The sequence below is a fragment of the Ovis canadensis genome, chromosome 14 (assembly GCF_042477335.2).
Source record: "Ovis canadensis isolate MfBH-ARS-UI-01 breed Bighorn chromosome 14, ARS-UI_OviCan_v2, whole genome shotgun sequence".
Classification (NCBI taxonomy): Eukaryota; Metazoa; Chordata; class Mammalia; order Artiodactyla; family Bovidae; genus Ovis; species Ovis canadensis.
The window spans coordinates 26,399,153-26,421,552 of NC_091258.1; the positions used below are offsets into that span (position 1 = coordinate 26,399,153).

The 22,400-nt window shown below is 57.0% G+C and overlaps 1 protein-coding gene across 1 annotated transcript in view; it reads left to right on the top strand.

Moving 5' to 3' along the window:
* JPH3 (junctophilin 3) overlaps positions 1 to 20,734 on the top strand; it is a 77,028-nt gene extending 56,294 nt beyond the window's left edge. Inside the window, exons 3-5 of the mRNA XM_069552625.1 lie at positions 15,467 to 15,591; positions 16,544 to 17,442; positions 18,966 to 20,734. Coding sequence (XP_069408726.1) covers positions 15,467 to 15,591; positions 16,544 to 17,442; positions 18,966 to 19,046 — 1,105 coding nt within the window. The 3' untranslated portion in view covers positions 19,047 to 20,734. The remainder of the gene's footprint in view (positions 1 to 15,466; positions 15,592 to 16,543; positions 17,443 to 18,965) is intronic.
* Positions 20,735 to 22,400: the final 1,666 nt, after the last annotated feature.

The window sequence follows — 22,400 nt, forward strand, 5'->3', positions numbered from 1 at the left end:
TTCAGAAGCGGCCAGGCACCGTGGAGAGCAGGAAGGGGGCTGCAGCGAGGCCCTGCCCCCGGTCTCCCAGCCCCTTAGCTGCACCTAGTTCAAACACAGCCGCCCTTCCCCTGCCAGCGCTGGCCCTTAATTCCTTCCCAGAGAAATACTTCCATCAAAACAACAACGGAACAGCAGACTGGCTGCTGCCGTGAGCCCGGGAGCGGGCGTGAGGGCTAATGGGGATGAGATTTCTTAGTGGCGCTGAAAATGTAAAATCCGGTAATGGTGACAGTTACAGGGCTCTAAGTACCCTGAGTATCACTGAACTGCACCATTAAATAGGGGAAATTATTCTGTCGTAATTATGATGCATAAATTACACCGCAGTGCAAACCTCGTCTGTGAAATACCCACTAATAAGGAAAGCTGAGCTGTGTGCCATCTACGCCTTGTCTCAGGGACCTTTGCTGAGATCCCACAGGATCCTTGTTACTGTACCTTTTTCCATTGAGACCCAGAGAGGCATAACGTGCCCCAGATGGAGAAGGAGGTGGATGGAGCCTGGATGCCAACACTCACCCCCGTCACACCTTCTTGGGAGTTGATGGGGGTCCTGGGAAACCTGGGTTGCTCTTAGAGGGGCAAGTGGAGGGTGGGGTCACTTTCTGGGAGTTATTTTGGCCTGAGATCAAAGGTTCCAGAGAAGTGGAGAATTAATACCCTATAGTGACTATAGGACTATATTCATCTGTAGGACGGTGACTGCAGCCACAAAATTAAAAGACGCTCTGTGGAAGAAAAGCTTTGACAAACCTAGATAGCAAGTTAAAAAGCAGAGCCATTACTTTGCTGACAAAGGTCTGTATAGTCAGAGCTATGGTTTCTCCAGTAGTCATGTATGGATGTGAGACTTGGACTATAAAGAAGGCAGAGTGTCGAATAATTGATGCTTTCAAATTGTGGTGTCAGAGAAGACTCTTAAGAATCTCTTGGACAGCAAGGCAATCCAACTAGTCAATCCTAAAGGAAATCAATCCTGAATATTCATTGGAAGGACTGATGCTGAAGCTGAAGTTGCAATACTTCAGCCACGTGATGTGAAGAGCCAACTCACTAGCGAAGACCCTAATGCTGGGAAAGACTGAAGACAGGAGGAGAAGGAGGTGACAGAGGATGAGATGGTTGGATGGCATCACCGACTGGATGGACATGAGTTTGAACAAACTCCAGGAGATAGTGACGGACAGGGAAACCTGGCGTGCTGCAGCCCCTGGTATCACAGAGAGTCGGACATGACTGAACAGTGACAGCAATACCTTGCAGTAGGCTAGATGGTGGACCCCAGAAGACTTGTCCAGCTGGAACCTTAGACCATGCCCTTATTTGGAAGAAGGGTTTCTGTAGATGTAATTAAAGATCTTGACATGGCATCATTCTGGCTTAGGGTGGCCCAAATCCAATGATGAGTGTCTTTATAAGAGGCAGACAAGGAGAGACATAGACACGGGAAGAGGCCACAGGAGGATGAAGGCAGAGACTAGTGCAGCCCCACGACAAGGACTGCCGGGGACCACCAGCCCTGCAGGAACTGGGAGGGAGGCCTGGAACAGTTTCTCCCAGGGCTTCGGGGGTGTGGACTTCGGGCCTCTGGAGCTGAGGGAGAATGGGTTTCTCTTTTAAGCCCCCAGTTGGTGGTCCCTTGTTACTGCAGCCCCAGGATCTCCCACAGACCCCAAGGCTGCTCTCCGGGTGGGGTCTCAGTGTCAGACCCGTGACCTCAGGGCCTCCCCCGCCCCTCTCGTCTCAGCGCTGGGGCTGGATGTCCCTCTGTGCGGCATCTGGACCCCCATCTGCTCTGTGCTTTGTGAGTCAGCCTCGCTGGACCTGCCAGTGCGCTGGACAGCGGTTCCTTCATCACTTTGAGTTCTCCTTTCTCTTCCTTTGAAGGTTTTTTTAATAGAAAAAAAAAGAGGTGGAGGGGGAAATGGGGAAATATGGCAGGAGGAAGAGAGGCCAGCTGTCACGGTTTGATCCAGAATGTTCCCTGGTTTTCTGGGCTACTCATCTTAGACGTTCTAACTGGGTCTGACCAGATGAAATACCCTTTTCAGAGCCTCAGGTGGGATTCAGGCAGTACAGACCCTTACCAATTTCCTGGCTTCAGTAGAAAATGCCATTAAGATAGCTGCAATAAGGGACTTGTTTTATTCCGGCTTGTTTTTTGTCTGTTTGCTTTTGCTTTTGGCTGCACTGAGTGGTAAATGTGCAGCGTCCTTAGTTGCGGCATGCGGGACCTAGTTCCCCAACCAGGAATTGAACCCAGGGCCCCCGTATTGGAAGCGTGGAGTCTTAACCACTGCAGCAGCAAGGAAGTCCCAGCTACTGTCCTGTTTTGACTTGAATCCTCTTTGAAGATCCTGCCGGTCCCCTGCCTTACTTGTGTGGATGGACTGAGGCAGTGGACAGGGCTCAGATGACAGGTTTATTCCTTCCCAGTCCTGGAGGCTGGACGTCTGACATCGAGGTCTGGGCAGGCTGGTTTTGGGGGCCTCTCTCCCTGGCGTGTAGACCCTCCCTCCTCCCTGCGTCCTCACGTGACCTTCCCTCTTTGTATGTATGCTGGTCTCTCTTCTTAAACCGGTCATCAGGATTTAAGGGTTTAAACTGGATCAGAGCCACCCAAGTGACCTCATTTTAACTCGATGACCTCAGTAAAGACTCGAGGGTGCCCGGGTTAGAGCTTCAGCGTGTGTATTTGGGAGGACACGAGTCAGCATACACGTGTTCTCAGTGCCTACAACATACGAGTATTCTCTGTAACACACCTGGCTGTGGGGGCTGAGAGCCACCCAGCCATGCTGGGTGTCCTTTGCCTCGGCTCTCTCCCCTGTGAACTGGGTCATGTGGGGATTTGATGCCCCCCCCCCAACGGTGCTCGCCACAGCCTGGCTCCTGGCTGGCATCGTCGGAGTCCCCATCGGGCAGCAGGCTCTGGTCGGCGCCACTCCTAGTGAAAAAGCCTCCGTTCTCCATTTTCTGCCCCGTCTCTGCTCTCCTCTGTGATCCGAAGGTGTGGACAGGGAAAAATGACATGAGGGCAGTCCTGAATGGGAGCCAGTGGGGAGCTGACGGGGCCACACGAGGCCCTGGATGCGGCTTCTGTTCAGAGGGGTCAGGAGTCTGGTCCTCCCCTGACCTATCCCACGCACCCTGGGCTCTGCACCACCCCTCCGGACCTCAAGCAAGCCTCTCCACCCCTGGGGCCCCAAGTCGTCTTGTCTGTGAGATGAGGGTGGCCACAGCTTGTGGCGGCTTGAAGTGGAATCTGAGTTCCCTGACGGGGAATTGAACCCAGGCCCCGGAGGTGAGCGCACCGAATCCTGGCCACTAGGCCACCAGAGACTGGCGGCTAGAAGTGGGTCTCCAGATCTTCTCTTCTTTAAAGAAAATGTTCAGCAAAGAGAAGGAAAGTTTGTGAAACAGGTAGGATGTTTATTAGAAGTAAAATGTGCAGAAGGATATGTGGGCAGGCTCAGGGAGTCTTGCACTTTGGGGATGGTTTAAATGCTCACACGGTGGGCAGTTTCCAGGCGTTCTCTGGCCAGTCATCTTGCATTGTCTGGCTTCATGTCCATATTCGATCTGACCCAGGGCCCTCCCAGATACGTGCATCTTTTACCCAAGATGGATTCCAGCTCAAGGGTTTCGGGAGGTTGGCGGGGACATATTTTGGTTTGACACCCCTCCCTCCTCTGATCTCCACACATGTGTAGTCTGGGAGATCTCCTTGACCCTGAGAATGAGAAATATGTGGGTGAAATATCCTTAAGATGAGGAGCCCAGAAATATCCTTACTTTTATTCAAACAGGGCCCAGCTCCTCCCTTCTGCCTTACTGTTAGCTTGAAGTGTCAGAAGGAGACGAAGCCCAGCTGCTCAGGGGCCTGACTGCTCCACCCTGTCTCCTGGTGACGCGGTGCGGGGGCCCCCTCTGCTGTGTCTGCCCACTCGGGGCTCGGGGCTCAGCCACTTGCCTTTAGCCTGGTCGTCCTGGAGGAGCGTCCATGCCTGGGACTGCGTTCTCACTGGCGTGCACACAGCCTTGCACGTTTCCATCTATAGGGATGCACTGCTCTTTGGCTGGAAGCCCTTAGCAAGGACCTAACAATGCGAAGGCAAAGGGTTACTGCACTGGCCCTGCCTGTGAAAGGAAGGCTTGTGCGCCTCTGTCTCCCCTTCTTTCTCCCCTGCCAGCCTCTCTTCAAGGGAACTAAGCCCTGGGTTCTGCCCTTAGAGATGCCCACACGCCTCAGGCCGCGTGCAGGTGGGGACAGATACAGGTCTGGCTCTGCCCTCCTGCAGGCAGGGGGCGGCCTTGCTCACAACAGTTAGAAAGAAGAGATCCTGTGGCCTGGGGTGGGGCGGGGGGGGGGTGGGGGCCGGCAGGGCTGGGGCTGGAGGGACAGTGGAGCACTTCCCCTTCCTCTGCCCCCTGTCCCCAGCCTGGCATCCTGCCCACCAGGGTGGGCTGAGTGGTACCCCTGAGAAGTCACCTCCATCTGCAGACACCCTGGAGACGCAGCGTAGCCCTCTCTGGGGAAGCAGATCAACCAGAGTGAGGGTCTGGAGACGTAGTCGTCCTAGATAGGTGTGGTCTGAGTCCAAGGACAGCGCCCTCACAGAGGTTGGGGGAGGGGATGCCATACATGGAGAAGACAGCCCGTGAAGGCAGTCATGGAGGGACATGGATCAAGCTCAGTTAAACTGTTATAAAACCAGAGGGGGGAGGTGGTGGTGACGAGGTCAGATGCCGTCTGCAGAGAGACCTGCTGGGAGGACAGTGTAAGGCCAGAGTGCAGGGGCCGTGGGGATGAGAGATGCACGTGGAGCTCGGTCACGGCCTTGGGCAGCGAGGGCAGGGCCCCAGGTTGTCGGGCGGGCAGGGCCACGATCCTTCTTCCTTGGGCCCAAGAACACCTCTGGGCCCGTGAAGGAGCCCTTGGCACCGAGGGCCTCATGCTCAGCTCGGCCATCCCGGCTGGAATCACGTGTGGGTGGGCTCCAGAGGCTCCTGGGGGCCCTCAAGAAGGCCATCAGGAGAAGGAGTGGGGTGGGTGGGGCTAACACCTGGCTTCCACTTGGCGCCTTCCCCCTGAACGTGCTCATGGCACGTCTCCACCTCTGAAAGGCGGTCCTTCACTGGCTAGAGAAGTGTGTGTGCCTGTCCCAGCCCTGGGCCCCAGAGCGCCCCCAGATCCCTGTGCCTCGGTCTCCTGACTGGTCAGTGAGGAGTAGCCCACACACTGGCCTCAGCGTCGCCACGGGCATGGAAGCCAGCTAGCTGCCAGGGCCAACAGGGCCCACGACAGTGTGCAGAGGACCCCTGACCCCTGGGCGTCCCCACGTGTACACAGCAGGCGCTCAGCACGTGCTGAATTGAATCCGGGCGTGAGAAAGTCAAGCCTGGACTTGGGGATGGGAGCTGGCGGCTGTGAGTGGGACCACACACCTCCTCCTGAGCAAACAGTGAGCTGGGGGGCCCAGGGCAGCCCTGGGGGGTGGGCACGCCTCAGTCTGGGGTGTGGGAACATGAACCGGTTCACTGCGGTGTCAGCCGGGGGCAGAGGGCTGACTGCAGACAAGTTCAGGTTCCCAGGCCCACCCAGACCTGCTGAGTCAGACACTTGGAGGGGCTTGGCCATTTGGGGTTTTATCACACCCCCCCCTCAAATAAGGTGACATTCCCAGTTCCCAGATGGACAGAGCTTGGGGGGACACAGGCAGGTCACTGCACGCCCCACCCGTGTGTCCATCCGTCTGATGCACCTGTGGCCTTGTCTTGTGCAGCCCTGTGTCTGGGAGCTGCTGTCCCCCTGGTTGGCGGGAATGCCCGGCGCTCCTCTCTGGGAGCTGGGGTGCAGGGGGCAGAGGTGCAGGACACCAGGTGGAGCTGCCAGGGTGTGGGGACCCAGGACTCCCCAGCCGGCTCACGGCACCGGCCGGACCCCTGCTCAGTGTCCCCAGAGGGCAGGTCACCTCACTACCAGCCAAGAGCCCTGCATGTCTCACTTCCGGGGAACCTTCGCGATGCCTTGGGAGGTTTCTTCTCTATTAAATGCAGTTGCTTGATTTATTTTATTTTAGGGTTGCCGCAGCACGTTCTTTTTATATATGTGTGAATGTATATGTGTAAATATACGTATGATGTTGGGGGATTAATGTCCATGTGTTTTTACTAAGCAAAGCGGCAGGAACCAGACCGTGGCCCCTCTGGGATGTCTCCCATCCCTCCCTCTTAGTGTGTGTGTGTGTGCTCCCGAGCAGGTGGGAACAGCGGGACCTCCTCTCTGGGAGCCTCCGGTCGAGGGGGTGTTCACCAAATACACCATGAGGGGGACTGGATATGGGGGTCGGGGCTCAGCCACACCCACCATGCTGGCTTTGAGGCCAGGGCCAAGGTGGCCATCTGAGGACGGGGACCTAGCTCCTGCCATCCAGCCAGGCCTCCCAGAAGGGTGGGCAGGAGGTGCTTGTTCTTAGTTCCACGGGCTCAGAATAAACAGGGAAACAGCCCATCATGCTGGGCCTGATGAAAGCTGGGCCTCCATCAGCCTCTTGGATGAGTCCGTTCCCAGAACTGCTGTCGTGTCTGAGCCACGTCTCCCTTGGGACAGAGGGGACGGCACACGCGTGTTTACACAGGATGTGTGTGCAGAGATGCGCTAGGTGACACCTGTTGACCTGACCTTTGGGGGGATTTGCACTGAGCTCTTCAAAGTGGGCGCTGATACAGTAAGGTTCACATCATTCCTCTAATAACGAACCAGCAACCCCGCTAGTTCACAGTGCACAAACCCTCCTCGATTCCACATCCCCCTGTGGCCCGCAGTCTGGCCTTGCCACTGCCTAGGGACCTGCCCTGCCCACCGGCCCCCTCGGTCCTGTGCCTGCCACCCCATCCCTGGGGAGGGATGGGGGGGTCTGGGCTCCAGCATCAGCATTTGTCAGTGAGTGTGGGGACCTGCCATTAGTGGGCGTCAGGGGATACTCCCTGGGGGGGTTGGGGAGGGATGTCGACTTGGAGTCACCAAACCTTCACGGACGCGCACTGTCCCCTCCAGGCCCACAGTGCTGGTCTCTGGGTCATTCCAGCCTTCCACATTTAGTGCTGGGCTCAGCCTGTGTGGCTCCCCATCCTGCCCTGAGGAAGCCTGGAAGCCAAGAAGCTTCCTGCAGGCCCAGAGCCCAGGCTGGCCACCTCTCTCCTGAGCCAAGGCTTTGATTCTGTCCGGCAAAACCCCTGAATGGGATCAATGCTGTTTCAAGCCTACCTTGGGCACCGGGGAGCTCAGAGTCCTTCCACGGCCTGGGCCCTCCAGCACCCTCTCTGTGCTCACCCCACGTCCTTCCTTCTTCCTGACCCTAAAATACCCCACTATCAGCTCATGCATCAGCCTGCTCAGCGTGCTAGTAAAGTAATGCTCAAAATTCTCCAAGCCAGGCTTCAGCAATACGTGAACCGTGAACTTCCTGATGTTCAAGCTGGTTTTATAAAAGGCAGAGGAACCAGAGATCAAATTGCCAACATCCGCTGGATCATGGAAAAAGCAAGGGAGTTCCAGAAAAACATCTATTTCTGCTTTATTGACTATACCAAAGCCTTTGACTGTGTGGATCACCATCAACTATGGAAAATTCTGAGAGAGATGGAAATACCAGACCACCTGACCTGCCTCTTGAGAAATCTGTATGCAGGTCAGGAAGCAACAGTTAGAACTGGACATGGAACAACAAACTGGTTCCAAATAGGAAAAGGAGTACGTCAAGGCTGTATATTGTCACCCTGCTTATTTAACTTCTATGCAGAGTACATCATGAGAAACGCTGGACTGGAAGAAACACAAGCTGGAATCAAGATTGCTGGGAGAAATATCAATAACCTCAGATATGCAGATGACACCACCCTTATGGCAGAAAGTGAAGAGGAACTAAAAAGCCTCTTGATGAAAGTGAAAGAGGAGAGTGAAAAAGTTGGCTTAAAGCTCAATATTCAGAAAACAAAGATCATGGCATCCGGTCCCATCACTTCATGGGAAATAGATTGGGAAACAGTGGAAACAGTGTCAGACTTTATTTTTCGGGGCTCCAAAATCACTGCAGATGGTGACTGCAGCCATGAAATTAAAAGACGCTTACTCCTTGAAAGAAAAGTTATGACCAACCTAGATAGCATATTCAAAAGCAGAGACGTTACTTTGCCGACTAAGGTCCATCTAGTCAAGGCTATGGTTTTTCCTGTGGTCATGTATGGATGTGAGAGATGGACTGTGAAGAAGGCTGAGTGCCGAAGAATTGATGCTTTTGAACTGTAGTGTTGGAGAAGACTCTTGAGAGTCCCTTGGACTGCAAGGAGATCCAACCAGTCCATCGTAAAGGAGATCAGCCCTTGGATTTCTTTGGAAGGAATGATGCTAAAGCTGAAACTCCAGTACTTTGGCCACCTCATGCAAAGATTTGACTCATTGGAAAAGACTGTGATGCTGGGAGGGATTGGGGGCAGGAGGAGAAGGGGACGACAGAGGATGAGATGGCTGGATGGCATCATTGACTCGATGGACGTGAATCTGAGTGAACTCTGGGAGATGGTGATGGACAGGGAGGCCTGGCGTGCTGCGATTCATGGAGTCGCAGAGTCAGACACGACTGAGAGACTGAACTGAACTGAAAGTCATAGATAGGGCTTCCCAGGGGGCACTAGTGGTAAAGAACCCCCCTGACAATGCAGGAGACATAAGAGATTCAGGTTCCATCCCTGGATCAAGAAGATCCCCTGGAGGAGGGCCTGGCAACCCACTCCAGGGTTCTTGCCTGGAGAATCCCCATGGAGAGAGGAGTCTGGTGGGCTACAGTCCATGGGGTCACAAAGGGTCAGCCATGACTGAAGCAACTTGGCACATGCGCAGAGGCACACAACGCCATAGATAAGAAGCGACTTATTAGAATAGGAGGCTTACAGGTGGGTGGGCAAGAAGCTGGGCTGCAGTTCTATAATCAAGGAAAAGTGGGGAGGAGAAAAAGACCACTTTCTTCTTCATTCTTGAGTAGACATCAGGCTAACATCATCAACCTCTCCTCCAGGTTGGGCAGGGGAGTCTTCTTGTCCCTGCATGATCAATCCAGGACTGTTGTGGGGCATTGGAAATGAGCGAAAAGGTGGTAACATATGCTAAAAATGGGAAATCATCCCAGGTTTCAGCATCATGTCACCTTTTCCTACCTTTGTTTGTAATGAACACGTCCTAGGAAGCAGTAACTGCCTGAACCCCCAGGGCAGGGTGCAGAGCTCATGCCGCCACCGTTGTCCCAGGCAACCCTGCTGACCACCACGGGCTGGTGGGGAGGCTCTGGGAGAGGTGGGGGTGACTGATAGAGGGAGCGGGGTCTTCGGGGGTGGGTAGAAGATTCTAAGACTGACTGCAGTGGTTGTAGTACAACGGTGCCGCCAGTTTTGGGGTGTGTCTCCTCCTCCTATTACATGGTTTTGGGGTTAAGTAAACCTGCTTTCTGGAGTCACGTGAACATACAGGGTCTCCCACACTTTTTTCTTTGCTTCCAACCCCCAGTGGGATTAACAATTCAATTACCTACCTTGTCCCTGGCACTCTTAGGGCTTCGGGACACCCGCTCCGATGACAGGCGCACCTGGAGACACTCGAGCCCTGTCCCCACCCTCAGCCTCCTGGACCTCCTGTCCTGCAGCCTCCTCGCTTGAGGCGCGTCCCCCGCTCGGCTCACGACCCGCACACATTTCCTTCTCAGGGTTCCATTGTCTGTGACAGGAGCACGCTCACCCTGGGGGCCAGGCCTGTCCCTACGTCACGTCTGAGGGCCTTCAGGAGGCTCAGGGTGGACGTCACCAGCTTGGGGGACATTCGTTAGCCAGGTGACGACCCCGGGTCCCCGGGAGTAGGGACAGCACAGGGTGGCGGGGCGCTCCCCTCAGACCCCAGGAGCAGCCCCGGGACTCGCCCCGCTGCTCCACCCAGGAGGGGGTCCCCGTCTCCATGCAGCGATGGGAGGGGCTGAACTGAGGCTCAGACCCCTGGTGCTGGGCTGGGGTGCAGGTGGGAGTGACTGCCCTGGGGAGGGGGCTGTTTGAGGGTGGTGCGAAGGTCCCAGCACTGGACAGGGGTGGTGGCTGCGTGGCCTGTGGACATGCTCGACAGCCCTGCCCCGAGACCTCCCAGGTGACGCCCGTTGTGACGTGCGTCTCCCTCAGTCAACTCAAGCATGCGTGAAGCGTGCACAGCGGGCAACCCTGCTGACCACCGAGGGCTGGTGGGAGGCTCTGGGGGAGACGGGGCTGACTGATGGAGGGAGCAGGGTCTTTGGGGGTGAGTAGAAGATTCTAAGACTGACTGCAGTGGTGGTACTGCAGCTCCACAGATGGGCTAAAGCCACCGGATCGCACTCCTCGGATGGGCGAGTTATCCCTGTGTGTGTCATGTCTGTACAGTCACTATTATACATGCACACTGTTACATATATGTTAGATAAGCCACCGGATCGCACTCCTCGGACGGGCGAGTTATCTCTGTGTGTATTAGGTATGTACGGTCACTATTATACACACACACTGTTACATACAGATTATATACAACACACTATTACACAGATACACAGTATTTTATATATAATAGTGTGCGTGTATATAATAGTTGTGTATATAATATATATCCACGTATATATACACACATGTATACATTATTTTTTTAATTTATTTTTTAATTGAAGGATAATTGCCTTACAGAATTTTATTGTTTTCTGTCAAACCTCAGCATCAGTCAGCCATAGGTATATGTATGTCCCCTCCCTCTTGAACCTCCCTCCCATCTTCCTCCCCATCCCACCCCTCTGGGTTGATACAGAGCCCCTGTTTTAGTTTCCTGAGCCATACCGCAAATTCCCATTGGCTATCTATTTTAGATAAGGTAGACACACTATTATATATACACATGCTATTATATAGATACAAACACTGTTATATGGATACACTCTTATATATACCGACATTATTATATAGATACAATTTTATAGACACACACTATTATATAGGCACAGTATTATAGACATGCACACTATTATAAACACACATATACACACAAACTATTATAGATACACACTATTCTATACAATTATACATGCACCCTATTTCATATATACACACATTTTTATATATACACCATTGTGTGTGTGTGTGTGTGTGTGTATATGGGACTCACTGGTGGCTCAGATGGTAAAGAGTCTGCCTGCAGTGCAGGAGACCCAGGGTCACGGGAAGATCCCCTGGAGGAGGAAATGACAACCCACTCCAGCTTCTTGCCTGAAAAACCCCATGGCCGGAGGAGCCAGGTGCGCTACAGTCCATGGGGTCATAAAGAGTCAGACATGACTGAGCACCTTCACTTTCTTCACTTTCACTTAACTATGTATATGTGTACAGACACTATTATATATACAGACACACATAGACACACACTATTATATGGACAGGTATATATACACAAGCTATTATAGAGACACACTATTATATACAATTACATATGCACCCTATTTCATATATACACACATTTTTATATATACACCATTGTGTGTGTGTGTGTATACATGGGATTATAGATACACAATATTATATATATACACACACTGTTACAGATACATACAGATACACACATACATACACACGTGTATATATTACACAGATACACACTATTATATACATATTGTTGTTTAGTCACTAAGTCATGTCCAACTCTTTTGTGACCCCAAAGATTGTAGCCAGCCAGGCTCCGCTAAGCATGGGATTTTCCAGGCAAGAATACCGGAGTAGGTTGCATTTCCTTCTCCAGGGGCGCTTACCACCAGAGAGACTGAACCCACGTCTCCTGCGTTGGCAGGCGGATCCTTTACCACTGAGCCACCAGGGAAGCCCTTTTATATACGTTCCTATACTATTATATTTATACACACACACTATTACAGACATACACACAATCATACATATTCACACACTATTACACTCTATTACAGACACACATGCTAGTTTTTATACACAATTATATATACACACACACACTGTTAAATAATACACTAACATATAATATACACACACTAATGTGTATACACTGCTGCTAAGTCACTTCAGTCGTGTCCGACTCAGTGTGACCCCATAGTTGGCAGCCCACCAGGCTCCCCCATCCCTGGGATTCTCCAGGCAAGAACACTGGAGTGGGTTGCCATTTCCGTCTCCAGTGCATGAAAATGAAAAGTGAAAGGGAAGTTGCTCAGTCCTGTCTGACTCTCATGACCCCATGGACTGCAGCCTACCAGGCTCCTCCGTCCATGGGATTTTCCAGGCAAGAGTACAGGAGTGGGGTGCCATCGCCTTCTGCAGTGATTATATAGACACACACTATATATAGACACATTATATACACGTGTGTGTGGATGTGTGCTCAGTTGTGTCCGACTCTTTGTGACCCCAGAGACTGTAGCCCACCAGCTCCTCTGTCCATGGGAGTCTCCAGACAAGAATACTGCAGTGGGTTGCATTTCCTCCTCCAGGGGATCTTCTCAACCCAGGGACTGAACCTCATCTCTTGCGTCTCCTACATTGGCAGGCAGATTCTTTACCACTGCACTACTTATTATATACACACACACACATGCTATTATATATGAATACACACTGATAAATATATTCACACACTGTTTTATGTATATACACACTATTATTTGGACTTCCCTGGTGACTCAGAGGTTAAAGCGTCTGCCTGGAATGCTGGAGACCCGGGTTCGATCCCTGGGTCGGGAAGATCCCCTGGAGAAGGAAATGGCAACCCATTCCAGTACTCTTGCCTGGAGAATCCCATGGAGGGAGGAGCCTGGTAGGCTACAGTCCATGGGGTCGCAAAGAGTCGGACATGGCTGAGCGACTTCACTTTATATATATATTACATATATACATTATTATATATATAATATATATATACACATTCTGTTATAGCTCAATAAAGTGTTACTAGAAAAGCCAGCCCCTGGCACATTCTGGAGAAGCCACAGCATCAGCTAAGCCGAGCCCCGGCCCACGGGCAGGTTCCAAGGGAGGTGGTGTCCTGCCCCGACCACAACCCTCTCAGCTGTGGGAGCCGCCTTGCAGGAACCAGATCACACCGTTGGCCCAGGAAGGGCCGTGTCCAGTCCAGCGCATGTGGGGCTGTGGGGCCTCACAGGGTCAGATAAAAACCGTGGGCCCCTGCTAGGGGTAAGGAAGAAGCAGGTGGGGCACTTCGAACACGATTTCAGAGTGCCCGGGTCTCCAGGTCGGGGTGTCCGTGTAGGAGTCGCTCACCGGGTCCCATGCAGCAGACAGACAGAGAAGGACGGGGAGGCGGGACCCCCGCAGCCGGAAACCCTGCCTTGGTTCTTTCTGCTCTGTCCCCAGGGCCCTGGCCCCGAGATGGGCCTGGGCGGCTGGGGCCTCACAGTGACCCTCACCGGGTCTGACGCGACCCTGCCAGTTCTGAAAGTGAACACGGGCCTCGGCCAGCCGTGCCCCCATCAGCGCGGACGGCACAGCCCCTGAGGGCCGCAGACACGCCCTGTGCCTTCAGGGGTGCAGGTGGGGGACGCCCCATGGGAGCCCGTGGGCTGCAGCCACGGCTTATCAACTGATGACAACCGATGAGCTCCGTGCTCGTAACTGGTGCTGCGTTACTGGCTTGCCACCCCCCGGGCTTCCTGCCCCTCGTCTGTCATGATGACAAGCACGGGTTCCCCGAGGGATCGTCCGCGGGGCGCTGCTTCTCTGCTTCCATGCCGAGGGGCCCGGGCAGCCGCCACACTGAGAGGCGCTGTCTTTCCCCGTTGTTCAGGAACCGTGTGAAGGGAGGAATTTCCTTGGCACTGCGCTTCTACGCTTCTGCGGTTAGTTCCGCCTTAGCGGCCACTCCCAGGTGAAGCAGCAGGCTGGCGGGCGAGGGGCCTGGGGGCGGCGGCTCTGGGTCCTGCACTCCTGCTCGTGCGATGGCATACACACTCTCTGGGCACATCACACCCTGCTCTCTTCTTGTAAACTCGTCCTGGTTAGCACAGGGGCGTTCTGAGAAAAAACAGAACCCTGTGGCTTGCAAAGAGTGAGGGGTCTCCTGGTGGACCCCATGGAGCGGGTCCCATGGGCACTGAGGGGTGTGTGGCCAGGCTGTTTAGAGCGCTCCGGGGAAGGGAGGAGGCCCCTGGGGGGTCAGACTGCAATCGTCTCGGGGGATTGGCGGTTAGGAAGCAGGCCCCTGGAGCCAGGACAGGAGGCAGGAACAAGTGGAACCCAGAGGCAGGTGAGACCCTCCATCTGGGTGACCCAGCCCTGCCCCCTGCTTGTCTCATGTGGACTCAGCTGGGGAGGGACAGGTCCGAGCGTTGGGCCGGAGGCTGTCCTGCTGGAAGTTTCTGGGCCGTACATCAAGCTTGTTTGGAGTCGTGGCTCCCGTGTCCACCCTGGGGTGTGAGGTCCCCACGCTGGGCCTGTGCCCTCACACAAAGGCGGTGCCATCACCAAATCCGAGTGACTGCGGAGAACCATCACCCTGAGTGCTAAGGGGAGTCGGGCTTCGCCTTCTCTCAGCGCCTGGAGACCACGGCTCCCACCCACTTGGGGAGGTTTTCTCAGACCCCCCGGATGTGTCTCCTCCACATCCACAGGGTTGGAGGCACCAGCCTGTGGAGGCACTGTGGTGGCCGGGATAGGGTCTGGGGGAAGAAATGCTGGGCTGGGGGCCAGGGGCCAACACACCCATCCTGGCCTGTGTCCTGGGAACAGGAGCCGTGCAGCCCTTGGCTCAGCTGGGTTGAACAAGGGCCCTTCACACAGGGTGGGACGGAGGCTAAGCAGTCGCCTGGGGTAGGTCAGAGCTGGTGTGCAGGCAGGCCACACTCCTTGGGCCCTGGCACCCTCTCTGTGCCAGGCTGGCAGGCCCCACCCCTTCCTGCTCCAGGCCGGCCACCTGGAGCACGGCCCACTCTGCGCACTGGTGGCAGTGGCATCCTTTCAGTTCAGTCGCTCAGTCATGTCCGGCTCTTTGCGACCCCGTGGAGTGCAGCACACCAGGCTTCCCTGTCCATCAGGGAATAGCCACCCCCAGAACCCCTGTCTCTAGTCAGGGCCACACTGAGCACCGGCCCACCCCTGGAGGCTAAGACGAGTCAGCCAGGGGTCTAGTCTGTGGCCAGGACCTGGGGAGGAGGGACACTCCTCGGGCAGGACTGGGCCCGTCCCAGGCCAGGTTCTACTCTCGAGTGTGGCCTGCCCGGTGCCTGCAGCAGCTGAAGGGCACCGAGGCCCTGGTGGGACCGTGTGGGTGAGCGAGGTGTCAGGCACCCTGTCCTGACCCATCCCGGGCCCTCACTGCCCTCCCGTCTCCCCCACCCAGGACTTCTCACTCCCGGGCCAAGGCGGAGGCAGCCCTCACCGCGGCCCAGAAGGCCCAGGAGGAGGCGCGCATCGCCCGGATCACTGCCAAAGAGTTCTCCCCTTCCTTCCAGCACCGGGAAAACGGTGAGTCTGCTCAGCCAGGGTCCCTGGATGCCTCCCACGGGCTGTGCCCCAGAGCCCCCCGCCAGCCCATTGCATCCCTCCTGCCTGCTTCACCCCTAAGACTCCGGTGTGCTCTACGCCCCCCAGGGCTGTTCTAAAACTCTGTCCCTGCTCTGCCCAACCAGGTGGCTGCCCTCCACGCAGGAACTGTGGCCACTGCAGCCCCTGGCCTGCTCTTCAGTCACATTTAAACATCAGCAGCCACACATGACCGAGCTGGTGGCCGAGCTGGGCAGTGAAGCTCGGAGACACTCGGGGTGCCCACCTGTGCTCTCGGAGCGGGGAAGGGATGAAAGGAGTTAGAAGCCCCTTGAGTCAGCCAGACCCGAGACCCTCCTCCCTCCTCCAGAGCAGGGGGTGACTGGTCCGAGGGTCTGCCGAGGCCGAGGTCCTGGCAGCCCAGCCCCCACCCTCCTCACGCAGCTCAGGATCATGCCCCTGGATGCACGCTTCCCAGAGCGACTGGAAGGCTCTTGAGGTGCTGGGGTCGGATCCGTCCTGGGACCACCCTCTGGAGCTCTGCTCTCAGCCCTGCCTTCGCAGCGGCCTGGAGAACCCCAGGACCCAGGATGGGGGCAGGGGCAGTAGGACTGTCACTTAAGCTCCACATCCTGCCTTGCGGAAGGGTCACCCAGCACAAGATGTTCTGTCCTCAGGAGGAACACATCGGGCCTCGGGTCACCTCTGCAGCTGGGGGCCACCCCATCATCCTGATCCGGTCACCCTCAATAGTGGCCACAGATGGGGATGGGGGTCTCCTCGGGACTTTGAGAACACTGTCCTCCCACTTTCTCTGCCCCTCACCCGCTGGCAGGCAGTGAGTGCCACCTGGCCCAATCCTGGTCCCCTCTAGGCCTGAGCACAGAACCCCCAAGTAACCTGCCCACCCACATCTGTCTCCAACCCTGGGCAGGGCTCGAGTACCAGCGGCCGAAGCATCAGCTTTCGAGCGACGACATCGAGGTGACCTCCACGGGGACGCCCCCGCAGCAGGAGAGCCCCGAGCTGTACCGCAAGGGCACCACCCCCTCGGACCTGACCCCCGACGACAGCCCCCTGCAGAGCTTCCCCGCCAGCCCCACGGCCACCCCACCCCCGGCCCCCGCCGCAAGGAACAAGGTGGCCCACTTCTCCCGGCAGGTCTCGGTGGACGAGGAGCGGGGCGGGGACATCCAGATGCTGCTGGAGGGCAGGGGAGGGGACTACACCCGCAACAGCTGGGCCGAGGAGAAGGCCGGGGCCTCCCGCGGCATCCGCAGCGGTGTCCTCCGCAGCGGCCAGCCGGCGGATGACTTCCGCACCCGGGGCGTGGGCCACAAGCAGTCCGGCAACCCCAAGCCTCGGGAGCGGCGGACGGAGTCCCCCACCACTTTCTCCTGGACTTCCCACCACCGGGCCGGCAACCCCGGCCCCGGGGGCCCCAAGCTGCTGGAGCTGGACGAGGAGAAACTGAGCAACTACGAGATGGAGATGAAGCCCCTGCTGAGGATGGACTCGTACACACAAGACGTGCACCCTCCGAAAAGACGCTACAGCAAGGGGGGCGCCTGCCGGGGCCCCGGGGAGGACCACCGCCCGGAGGACCGGGCCTTCGGGGCCCAGAGACTGCGGTCCAAGTCCCAGAACAAGGAGCACGCCAGGCCAGCCCCCTGCGCGGAGCCCGCAGTGCAGAGGCTGGAGAGCCTGAGGCTGGGGGACCGCGCAGAGCCGCGGCTGCTGCGCTGGGACTTGACCTTCTCCCCGCCCCAGAGGTCCGCGCCCGTGGCGCTAGAGTCTGACGATGAGAATGGGGACGAGCTCAAGGCCAGCACGGTGAGTGGGCACCAGCCGACCGGGGTGGGGTCGGGGATGGAGGGTGGGCGGCGAGAGCCCGACCCCGCCCATCCAGCTCTCAGGACCCTCCCCCGCTGAAAGCCCACCCACGGGAATTCCCGAACTGTCTCTGACAGGTCCAGGCGAGGGTTGCTCCCCTGGGGCATCTTTCCAGCAAAAGCGCCTGGGTGGTTCTGAAAGCTCCCCCAGAAGAACTGGGCAGCCTGGAACGCCTCCCCACCCCAACCCTTCCTCCAGCTTTCTCAGACCTTTCCCCCTGCTGTCCTTTAAGGAAAGTTCTGTGTCCTGGAGGGAAACCCAGAGGCCAGACAGAGCAGGCGAGACACAGGCATGTCCGCTCCCACGTGAGTGAGATGGACACAGTGCCTCAGGCCCGTGGGGTCAGATACGCGGGCGGGGCTGTGACCCAGGATCCTCAGGCCCTGTGGGGGGTGGGGCGCCTCCTGCTCAGCTGTGAGGTCCACGTTGTCTCCTGCACGCCCCCTGTGGAGGGCAGGCGGTTTGGAGGAGAGGACAGAGGCCTGGGCCAGACTGAGCGCTGGGGCTCTTGCACCCCAGAGGGACCTCCCCAGGTCCCTTGTTCCCCCCACCCCTGGCTCCCACCTGGAGGCAGACACTCCCTGCTTCCTCCACCGCATGGCGGCAGGCAGGACCCATGAAACTTCTCTGACCACGGCCCAGTGGCTGACAGACGCCCCATGTGACCAGCCCTCAGGGCCCCTCGCAGTGTGCTCAGCCCGCAGCAGCCAGTGTGAGCCTGTGTCCGGGTGGAGGGCTGTCCTGAGACATGCCCGCCCTCTCTGAGCCCAGGCGGTCCTCGCGGACCGAGCGCCCAGGCCTCTTCCAGAAATGCGCGTGGTGTGTGCGCATGCACGCAGCTAGTTTAGAAAGCCGAGCAGTGGGCAGGGTGGGAGATGCGGGAACCTCTTAAAGCACATCTTGGGTGCTTTAAAACAAAGCTACTTACGGGAGCACCACCACTGCCAAACCCTTCCATGGAAGGGCTTCCTGCAGAGACCTGGGGTGGCCGGGGCAGCCGTTTGTCCCTGTACAGCCCTGGGGCCTGCAGAGGGTTGAGGATGGAGGGTCCAGGGAGGGAAGGGCTGGGGTCCCCGTGCCCTGGTGGGCTTCGTGTCCCAGGATTGCACATGGGGCTCCTGGCGGCTGCACACCGCAAGCCAGTGGAGAGGACTGGGAGAGCTCCGCCCTCCCTGGGTTGGGGCCACGCTTGGGTGGAGGGGCCGCTTCTGAAGCCTGCTTGTGCAGAGCTGGAGGCAGCGATGCCGTAGGCCAGGGGGCGACTGTGTTCAGAGACCCGGGGCAGGAAAGGTGCAGGCCTGAAGGGCTTCAGAGTCCAGACTTGGACGCTCATGGGAGCCTCTGACTGGTTCCTCAGCGATCCATGTCCGTTCCCCCACCCCAGTCCCCTGGGAACCCCTAGTTTGGCTCAGGAGTAGGGGAGTGGCCACAGGCTCACCTCACCTTTTCTCATTCTGTTCCAGGGCTCTGCGCCGATCCTGGTTGCCATGGTGATCTTGCTAAACATCGGAGTCGCCATTTTGTTTATTAACTTTTTCATCTGAGGAGATTGTCACGTTCGGAAAAAACAGTTGGGGTACAAACGGGAGACGTTTCAAAGCAAAACAACAAAAGGGAAGGCTCGTCGCTTGGACACCCAATGACAACTTCCGAGTCTTTTCACAGAACCACACGATTGGGTATTACTCACAGTTTGCCTTTTTTTCTGGGTAATGTTTTTTGGATTTTAGCCACAGTTCCTTGCTTGTATAACACTTTGCTGTGTGGCATGGCAGAAGGAGGCCAGCACGCCGACCCTCCAGCTTGACATGGAAAGAAAAGGGATCCCGGCAAGTCCGCGGCAAAAAAAAAAAAATCGTCGTCGTCATCACACTCCATCTGGGACGTGGAGGGGGCAGCCTGGGTGGAGGATCGGGTGGTCCAGCCTTGGGGGACGGGGGCGGGGGCCAGCGGCTGGGGACGGGCCGCACACAGGGAGTCCAGTAACCCTGCGTTCCTGTTCTGGACGAGCAGGTGACAGGCGTGGGCATCCCCCTGGGCCTTGTTCTGTCTCAGACCTCTGCTGCACACCAAGAGCTGGGGCAGGCATCTGCCCTCTCTACTGCCCATGAAGCCATCACACCCCGGCCCCTGGCACTGCCCCACGGCCCTCCTCACGAGGCCACCTTCCCACACCGAGTCTTACAGCCAAGTTCTTATTTTTCTCACTGTCTCTCCCTCCCCCACCGACCCAGGCCCCCAGGGCTGCTGCGCAGTGGGTGTCCAGGGGACTGGCCCTGGGGGCAGGAGAGGGGTAGCACTGTGGTTGGGGACGGGGATGAGACCTCGCGGGGACAGCCTGCCGCTGGGCCCAGGCCCCAGCACGTGGCATTCGTGCACTGCAGGCGCAAGATGCCTGTCCAGGCTCCTGCCGAGGTCCACAGCCCGGTCGGCCCCCACGCCACGTGGTCCTCTCTGACTGTCTCTGAGGCCGCAGTCTCCACATTCTCGTCCTGTGCCTGCCTCCACTGCCCCGGCAGACACGCGTTTTCCTCCTAGATGCCTCACGCACACTTGGGGGCTGGTCGGGTCCCAGGACAGGAATGTGGTCGCAACCCAGGGGGGCTTGACAGCTCCTAAGCAGTCATGACATATCCACCTCCAGAATATGCAACCTACTTGTTTCAGCCCCTCGAGACCAGGTTCTGGTGTGTCTGCCGCCAGCGCTGTCCACCGTCCAAACTAAACACCAAGGTCCCAGACCGTCTGGGTGCCCGCCTGGCGGGCTGTGTGCGCGGATACGTGTGTGGGGCCCGCGCTCAGCCTGGGAAGGCCCGGGGCTTGGCGCCCGTGGGCTCTGCTTGCTCTGCTTCTATTCAGCTGTCTCTCTGCTACGTTTCGAGCAGATTTCTTTACTACACTGCACTGGATTGCTATATTTTTAACCAGAAATAAACTAAAGATTAGAGCATGTTCCAGTTAAATTCAGTTCTTTTTTTTTTTTTTTCCTGTTACAGACTCACCCCCTGATCCTTTTCCCAGCTGGGTTGAGTTTGGGGGTCTTCTTCGGGGGAGTGGGGGACACAGGAGAGGGAGGGAGGATCTGCAGAAGATACATTTTTGCTGCTGTTACTTTCTGAAGGGATGTTCCATGTTTTTGTACATCTTTTTTTTTTTTTTTTACTACCGCGTGGTTGCCGCAGCCCTGGAGAGAACCAAATAAACATGCCTGCTCCTCGCAGCTCCACGCGTCGTCCGTGCTGGGTGTGTGTCCTGTGATTCCGTCCGCAGCACTTGGTAAAGGTCCGATACCTCTGGTACATTCCGGGCACTGCAGGACACAGATGGTACCCGCACAGGCAGGGCACATATTCATTCACATGCAAACACCCTGAGCCACGTGCAAAACAGTGGCAGCACAAACACCCATCATTCGAGGCAGGGGTCTCACCGGGGGCAGGCTGGCATCCCATCCCGCGTCCGGCTGCCGGCAGCACCCCTAAAAACGGAGCAGTGCCCACCTGGACGGCTGCCATCTCCCTGCACCTGGGGAATCCCAGGTGGGTTCCGCCAAGACCATCATACCCTGGGGCTGATGGGCTCCACAAGCTAGTTTTTATCCGGTTTCCAGACGGTGGTCAAAGACTGGACTGCCCCACAGGCTGGCCGGCCGGCCTTCTGTTGGCACCCCGGGTTTCCCAACAGGCACATCCACGGGCTCCCTCCGGGCCAGGCTGGCCGGCCCGCCACTGCTGGGCATGTCCCTGGTGGACACGCAGGCCAGGGAAGAACGGGCGCAGTGGCAGCCCCGATGGTGAGGAGCGCTGGCAGGCTTTAATTAACCCCAGAGCAGCCTCGCGAGAGGCATCTTGTCCCCTGACAGCTGCTTCCGAGCTCGAGATGTGAAAACCAGGGCAGAGAAACCGAGAGACCTGGGCTGCTCGGCTGGGCTGTGGAGAGCGGGGCGGGGCTGCCCTCAGGCTGGAAGCCGCACCTGCACCCAAACAACCGACGGGGAAGATGGGGTCTGTGCAGAATAGCTCAGTGTGGCTGCAGGAACGCAACCGTGGGCCCGCTTCCCTGCTGGACGCCCTCCATGAGGGCTCTGTGGGAGCATAAGGGCACTCTCCACTTTCCTACCTTCATGAAGCCCACGACTCCCCGGAAAGTGTGCAGAGCGCACCGGCCTGCTCATCAAACGGCTCCCTTGTTTCTAGAGCCCCACTTTGGACAGTAAGTCATATGGCCACCCCACTTAAAAACCCAAGAGGACACTCCCAAGAGCCGAGGAGAGGTCCAGGTAACAAGCCCGGGACGTGACGGACTTGAGGCAGACGAGGTAACAAGCCCGGGACGTGACGGACTTGAGGCAGACGAAATGAGCTGTTTCTGACTTTCGCCCTTTCTTAGTTTGGGTTTTCCTGACCCAGCAGCAGGACCCACCCTGCGGGTCCCCCCAGCCCCCTGGGCAGAGGCCATCTTTGGGTGACGCTCAGCTCACCCAAGGGCTCGCCTCCAGCTCTTCCTGCTTTTGTCTCGGAAGCTTGACACAACAGTGCCTCCCACACATCACGACCCCTCTGCCCACGGCCACACGCGGTCAGCTCACGACACCCAGCTCTTACGTCCTAGCGTCATGAGCCTCATGGGGGAACGAGGGTTTTCTACCAGGTAGTTTGGTAAGAGGAGGAGCCCAGACAAGGGCGGAGTGACGGGCAGCCAGGCTCAGGCTGGTCGGTCTTACTCTGCCCAGAGCTGCCCACATCAGGAACTCGGCAGGAAGCAAGACCGAGAAACCACAGGCCCCAGTTACCAACCATGTCTCTGACTCAGCCGGAAAGGAAGCAAGCGCAGCTGCCTTTGTCTCTGTAAAACCAGAGACGAAGCTGTACTTACGCCGCATGCGCGTGAACCTGGGA